This window comes from Triticum dicoccoides, chromosome 2A (assembly GCF_002162155.2).
Source record: "Triticum dicoccoides isolate Atlit2015 ecotype Zavitan chromosome 2A, WEW_v2.0, whole genome shotgun sequence".
Taxonomy (NCBI): Eukaryota; Viridiplantae; Streptophyta; class Magnoliopsida; order Poales; family Poaceae; genus Triticum; species Triticum dicoccoides.
Genome location: NC_041382.1, coordinates 742,502,559 through 742,510,224, shown reverse-complemented (window position 1 = coordinate 742,510,224; position 7,666 = coordinate 742,502,559). Strand labels below are relative to the sequence as shown.

The 7,666-nt window shown below is 52.2% G+C and overlaps 1 protein-coding gene across 1 annotated transcript; it reads right to left on the bottom strand.

Annotated features, from left to right (window-relative positions):
• Positions 1 to 2,086: 2,086 nt before the first annotated feature.
• On the bottom strand, positions 2,087 to 3,480 carry LOC119356845 (ethylene-responsive transcription factor ERF008-like). Its single transcript, XM_037623834.1, has one exon. The coding sequence runs from the start codon at positions 3,294 to 3,296 to the stop codon at positions 2,565 to 2,567; it is 732 nt and encodes a 243-aa protein (XP_037479731.1). The 5' UTR covers positions 3,297 to 3,480; the 3' UTR covers positions 2,087 to 2,564.
• Positions 3,481 to 7,666: the final 4,186 nt, after the last annotated feature.

Sequence of the window (7,666 nt, the reverse complement as noted above, 5' to 3'; positions counted from 1 at the left end):
TTTTTTCCTACTCCCTTGTTTAGACAAATTTAAATTGTGTCTACTTGTTCTCAAATCCGTTATCTTGGCTAGTGAAATCCTTGGGTTTGACATAACTTTGGGATTTCCCTTTTTTTCAAAAGAGTAGCTTTAAACAACTCGAGGGAATTGTCTTCGATGCGGTTAACTCCTTCCTTAAACCAAAAGAAATAAAAACCGGCGAGTTAGACGATCCTGAGCGAAGCACTGCACATGCCCTAATGCGCGTTTTGCGTGCAGCAGGGATGGCGTCCAAGCCGAGATCACTCAGTGCCGGCGCGCGTGTTGCTTGGACCCGCCTGTTTTGTCCGACGGGGAGCAGAGCACACGGCACGCTGCAAATGGTATGTGCGAGTGTGGTGCCTCCTTTCACTTTATTCTTGCAATAGCCGTAAAAAGCACACATACCTTGTTCGACCGCTGCACCACCTGTAGATAAAATCCAAAACCAAACCGCAGAACCGCCACGCGATCGACCGCCGAGAAATAGCCCAGGATAAACGATGATGGCTCACGCATGCTTGCCGCCTACAGATCCAAGCAAAAGAGAGGCGTGGAGAGACCCACCGCGGGACAGGACCGAGCAGGCACTGATCGCATGCATGACCCGCTGTCCGTCCTCTCCTCCCAGCAAATTGGGGCGGGGAGGCGCGCATGCATATGCATGCATGGAGCCGTGGGCCGCACACCGTACCGGAACCGCAGTGCTGTCCTCGTCCACCCTTTCCCTGCATCTCCCGTCCGTATCCGGCATCAGTAGCAGCACATGTGCGCGCCGACACCTGCTGCGTCGTCGCCCCATGTCGACACATCTCAAGTTTTTCCCGCCACCGGCGGCTGATTTCGGTGTTTTGACCTTTTTGCTAGAGTTTAGTCGGATCTAACCCTCATCTAAAAGTATTTCAAGATCCGACCCTTTTTCAACCACTAGGATCGATGACGGTATGGTATAAGAGCCTACTGTCAGTAGAGACGCATGCCTCACCGTAAAAAATTCTCTAAGTATGAGATACAGTGTGAATTCATCTACCGCTAGACACCTCGACGGTAGAGGTACATAGGCTACCACCAGCCTGTTTGGCGGTAGGCCAGCATTACGCTTGAAGGTAGCAAAATGATCAATTCATGAAATTCTTTTAGATGGGGTCAGGATCCAGCTAAACTTTATTAAAAAAATCAAAACACCAAAATCAGCCGCCACCGGCACCCCGTGGCGATCCACGACGTTTAACCACCACCCTCCTTCTGACGGGCACGCGCCGAGCCCCCAGCTCCCCTCTCATGTCAATCCACCGCCAGATCCCTCTCCCCGTAGCCCGCCGCGTAGTGTACCAGTCCAGTGACCGGGTGCAGACAGGCGCGATGCAGGGTCGTTGCCACGACAGTCCAATCCGGTTCCGATCCCCCTTGCCCCGTGCGCGCGCCCGCGAGGTGCCGTGGCGAGCGCTGATTAGTCGGGTTGGCGGCAGGTCGACAGGACTACTTGGGCGATCGGCGCATGCAGCGCATACTGCATAGAGCTACTACGACGCAATCATCATCAGGCCGGAGCTCTGGGCGTCGCTTTGCTTTCCAGCCGATGTGGTGGCCTGGCCTTGGCCTAATACCCACCCAACCCAACCCAACCAAAACCAATCACCCACACACACACACGCCATCATGCAGCATGCACTAGTAATCCACCTACGACCCCTCTGCCCAATTGTGCTACTACTCATGCAGCTCGCTCCACTTGGTTCGTTGGCGTTGGCGATTAGATTAGCCACCGGTACCAATCCCTGATCCATAATTGCACCGGCGCGTTCGGATTCAGACGCACGCATGCAGCGGAGACATGGACGGAGAAAAGTCTCACCCCCGACTGATTAGTGCATGCTGGCTGGCTGGCTGGCTGGCTGCCGATGCCTAACCTAACGCGGATATGCTCGCTTTGCTGCTGCTCACACCAGCAGACACCCGGATTAAGCCCAGCGACTGGATGCGTACGAACCACCGGATCAATTGTATACCAGATCAAAATCCAGAAGCGATGCACCCAGCAATTAACAAGTAACAACGGAGGCGGCGATGGCGTCGGCCAACTGGGACGATTAATTAACAGAAAATTGTACTGCTAATTGATGCTTATCTACTCGATAACAGCCAGCAAGAGACGGCGAGAGAGAGAGAGAGAAAAGAAGATGGTGGCGATTGTTTTATCACTGTTACAGCTGTCTTTTTTGACATTTGGAAAGACCGCCACTTGTGGCGTCCCCCGCCTCCCCTCCCCCTCCCTTGTTCTTATCCAGAACGACGTATTGAAAAATCCGGCCACCGACCCACCGACCACCGGCACCTCGCCGCCCTCTCCGACGCGCACCCGGCGGAGCTTGCTAGGGAGACAGGCGGAACAGTAGGTGGGTGGGTGGACTGGATTGAGCTGCTTGTGCTGAACCTGATTGATCACACGCCGGCTGGCGGCTCTCCGGAGACTAGCTAGCTGCATGGGCGGCGGGTTGTGGATGGCTGGACTGGAAGCCGCTGCTTCTCTTTGATGCCTAGCTGCTTCACTCGGCCTCGGCGTCGGAGGTGTCCGGGCTCGGCGCCTGGTTGAGATCCGGGTTCTTGGCGCGCCCGTTCCACGCCGTCCGCTGCTGCTTCACGTGGCGGTGCAGCTCCTCGCCGTGCGGCTCCGCGTGGTGGTGGTGGTGGTGGAGCCGCTGCCGCTCGCGGTGGTGCGCGGGCGCGGCGACCATGGTGGTCATGCCGGTCTGCAGCGCGTCCACGCGGGACCCGACCTCGATGGCCTTCTTCCGGATCGACGCGGCCGACAGCGCGCCGCCGCCGTCGCCCGGCTCCTCCCTTCCGCCGGCCCCGGCGGCCTCGGGCGACGACAGCGCCAGCGCGGAGATCTCGTCCGGGAAGTTGAGGCGCGCCGACCGGCCGCGCAGGTAGAAGACGGCCGTGTCGTAGGCGCGCGCGGCGGCGACGGGGGTGGCGTAGGAGCCCAGCCAGATGCGCGTGCGCTTGTGCGGCTCCCGGATCTCCGCCACCCACTTGCCCCACTTGCGCATGCGCACGCCGCGGTACTGCTTCCGCGGCTGCTGCTGCTGCAGCGGCATCGCCATCGCCATGGGCATGGGCGGCGCCACGGCCACCGTCACGTTGTGCTCCTCCTTGGCCGCCACCGCCGCGGCCGCAGCCGCCAGGGGCGCCATGGCCGCGGCCGCCGCAGCCGCAGCAGCCGACCCCGCGGAGCCCTCGCTGGAAGACGACGAGCGGTACTCGCCCTGCTGCATGAGCGAAGCGAGGCTGCCTGCCTACAACCTACCTAAGCTCCTACGCTGGCTAGCCGCCTCGGCTGCCCTCTCTCTCCCCTGCCGGCCGCCCGCGTGCCCGAAGGAGGGGTAGCTTTTGGTGTGCAGCGGGGCGGAGCTGGTCTCTCTTTGTTGCCTCCCTCCAGTCCAGCCCGGGCTATCTATCTATTTGCTGGGCGGTGGTATTTGTATTGGGATTTTGTGGGTGGGGGTATGATTAGAGTTTGGTTGGGATAATCATAAACTAGCCCCGGTCCGGAGGGGGGAGAGAGAAGAGGACATCGACGGCAGCGGCAGGAGCAGCAGTGTACTCTACTGTGCTGTTTGGAAGGGAGCCTGACCCGATCCGACCCAGGCCAGCGGCACCCCAAATCGCCAGGCCCACCGTCTCACCTCACTTGCGTCCGGTACATACGTACAATTCTCCGAACCAACATCCATCCGTCGTACTACGTATTTGTATTTGTAATTTTGTACTTCCGGTACAGCTAGCGTCATCTCATGGCGGCTAGCGTGGCTACTTGGTCGCCTCGGAACTGGAATTTGCATCCGCTGCACAACTCGTTATTTACTCTCGCCGCATAATGTAAGACGTTTTTTGATACTAGTGTCAAAAAAACGAGGGAGTAGCAAGGAGCAACATCGTTGTTCTGTCGCCGGTCCAAGAAAAAAACACGAGAGGTTCTTTCTTGTGGTAAGTTTTATGATGAGATGAACGCAACGTCACATCCGATCCATCCTTCTCTGTTGCTCACCAACCCTCGTGTGTGCGCACTTGTCGCCACGCTGTAATTTTGCTGACCTCCGTTGCCGCTCCGGTTTCTTCTTGTCCAAGTTCCGTTCACATTTTCGGGTCAACAAGTAACCGCTTGTGTATACAATAAGGGCAAATTCTAGAAGAAATATACTTGCATGCCTTACAAAACAGAGCTGACTAGGCAACGAAAAGATCGTCCTTACCCCCGCGAAAGGGGAAAAGGTTGTCCTTATTACGTTTTTTGCATCATGTGATGCACATGATATGGCATTTTATTCATGTGACATGCAAGTCGCTTAGGACGATAACAACATGCAAATCGAATGGCGAGTAGTGGTGATAATATCCACCACAAGTAAAATTGTGTGGCCGAAACTTTTACAAAGCAAACTAGAATTCCTAATAAGGTCAATGGCCACAAAGATACTATAATTCTTTCATTGAAAAAACAGCTACAGCTTTTGCTGTAAGAGTATCACAGTTTCACTCACATTTTTGGTGAACAAGTAACGGATTGCTTATTTGTATATGTATGTATATCAACATCAAAAGCACCACTTAATTTTGACATGATCAATTCTATCCACCCATAATAACAAGGTCCGATGGTCCATGATTTAAATTAGTTTTCATGAACAATCTTTTTTTTGGTAGTAATTGCACTACTAATCTTGCTACGAGCCTTTTTAATCGATTCTGATATCCCTTGGTATCGTTCTTCGTCTCCTCCTCTTCACAATTCACACGATCCCAATTAAGCCCATAGCCTTCTTTCTCTAGCCCTACAATGGTGACCGATGCTAGCCGCTCCTCTGATCTCCCCTCATCGGACATCGAGCGTTGCCCCCCCTCCCACCCCACCCCAAACGGGTTTCGAATTGGCACATCTAGAGGCTCAAGTGCAATTACTGCTACATAATGCGATTGGTGCTACCCTTTTGTTCCCCTATCAAGGAGGGATTCGTGTGAAGTAGATGAGGACTGATGATGATGTATAAATCACCAGTGGTTGTTTTGCTATTACGATCGTGAAGTTGATGGTGTCGTGGCGTGCGAGATCGGGCAATGATAGGGTTAACATTGTCGATGAAAAGGTCGATGGTGCCGAGGAGTCTTGCCATGATCATCTGAGTTACAAAACACAAGAAGGTAGAAAAAAGTTTATGAGTAGTGGTAGTGCTCTAACAATTCCATGATTCGCTCGGCCCACTCTTCTTGTGCCTTGGCTAAGGTGGAGAGTCCTTCTAGGGGGAGTCGTGTGTCATCCCTAGATTCATCTCGGGGAAGCTATGATGATGTGTGCTAGGGTATGGGCTACTACTTTCTATGTCATGCTCAAGGTGTATAAGGTGGGTGAAATTAACCATGTACACATTAGGGCATCTTCAATTGTTTGTTGGTTTGCTTATTGGCAAAGTTAGTTGTCTTGGATATAATCCTTGCAACGCTACAAGGGTAGTAATGTAGAGGCAACCGTATCTACCGAACAATGTTGGTGGGAGTGCGCACAAGGTATTATACATATTCGGAGCCTCTTCAGTGGAGGTAATCCCCTCCTCATGTGATGCTCTTAGCTCTTGGCGTAAGGTACAAGGTGTGAATGTTCAACCCTTAGCCAGATGCTCCCCTCCCGGCTTATATAGACTGCTCTAGGAGGGGGTACGTAATGGGTTGATATTAATGGTGTTCATGGCCTTAGGCATGGCCGAATGCTTCCTAGTAATTACTACTGGTCACTAGTAGAAAAATGCTCATTTGTTCCGGTGGCAGCCCCACTGTGAACAAATTCTGCTGACAACTATATATCTTACACTATTGAAGATACCTTTAGCGAATTATGTGGTGGCAGCCCCACCGTGAACAACTTCGAGCTCCATACCAAGTTGGGTATTATCCGACTAGATCTCAAGGACTTTGGTGGCGAGCAAAGCTTTCTCGTTCTCCTCAAATGCTTTCTGCCTACTCTTCAATGTGAGCTATCCTAACACAGGAATTCACGAGGCAAGTTACCATGAGTTGTGGCAAAAAAAACAATTTATTTGTTTTTGAGTTATTCATTACCAACCTTTTCATATCCACTGGCATATCTCCACTAATGTGTTGCACAATTAAGAACATTTCGTTACGAAGTACAACAGTGATTGAATGTCACTGTGCTATATGATTGATCATTAGGCACAATAGTAGAAGGTTTTCTCCCAAAGACGATTTTTATTTGTCCTATATTAGCTAAATCGTTCTTTTCACGTACACGCTTGTCAACATAATAAGTGATCAATAGGAAGCATATATACATATCCTAGAAAAGCGTAAGCAAAATAACGTACAAGTGATTGAATTTCACAGTGTCATATCATTGATCATTAGGCACATGACTTATGTCGGAAATGTTTTGATTTTCTTTTTGATAAGTGAAAGATTTTGATATTCGTATAAGCTTTTCACCTAGACATGATTTTTGTTTGTCAATTGTCCTATACTATTATCCAAAGTGTGCTTGCTGCGTAACAAGGGATCAATATGAAGCATACGTATACATCCAAGAAAAGAGTAAAAGCGACGAGACAAAAACAACGTACAAGTGGAATGCCCGTGCGGTGGTAATATCGTGCAAAACATCTAACTCCATATGAGAGGCATCATTTTCTTTTCTCTGAAGCGGTTATGAGTCCTAATGAATCAGGAATGATTGGATATTCTCGGGACGAAAACTTGAATCCGACGCCATGTAGTCGGCGGCCAATACTTTGCGGTAAGGTGATGTGCCCGCCGGTCCTGATAATTGCTTGCTTTTAGGTGAAGAACCCGCCAGCCGCCCCCGACGCATAATTGTGGAGGGAATAGCTAGCTGGCGGCCCGCCGACCCGGCTCCCATAATCCAGAGCTAAATCATGCGAAATCTAAGCGTACGTACGTCCAATCAATCCACCTGGGTACACGTACACGTACACGCTCCGATGATCCATGACCCCGCCGACGTCGCGGCATCTTCCGCCCTTTTCCCTCCGGGAGCACGCATGCACGCGCGCACGAGGCGTCGCGGCATCGACCGCCGGTACTACGCCGTGGCCCCCGGCCGTCGTCGTCGCTACGCGCCTACGTGTGCGTCCGTGCGCTGGTGCGAGCCGTTGCGGTGGAGACACGACGTGGCCGGCCGGCCGGCCGGCGCGCGCGCGGCGGGGCGCACGGCCTTGTCGCTTGCGCGGGCGGGCGCGCGCGCGCGTGGGCCTCGAGAGAGTTGGATTTGGACCACGCGCATGTAGAAGCAGATGCTAGCTCTACGGCCTACGAGTGGGATGTTTGATCGATCGAGTGTAGGCTTTTTAGCCTAGGAGAACAACGTGGTGGGGGACTACGCATGGCTATAGTGCTATGGCCGCTTTGCTTTGCCTGGATCGAGTGAGGGCCTCTTTGATTCTTAGGATTTTGACAACATAGGAATTGGAAAAGTATAGGATTGGAGTGGCATGCCCACTTGAATCCTATAGGATTAGCAATGAGTGTTTGACTGCACAGAAAAAACAAAGGAATTGTAAAAAGAGGTTGGAGTGGATGTTAGATTTCCTATGAAATGTAGTACAAAAGATTCCATAGA

What these genes read in the sequence shown, in the direction of transcription:
- LOC119356845 (XM_037623834.1), bottom strand. Translation starts at nt 3,296, where the DNA reads ATGCAGCAGGGCGAGTACCGCTCGTCGTCTTCCAGCGAGGGCTCCGCG.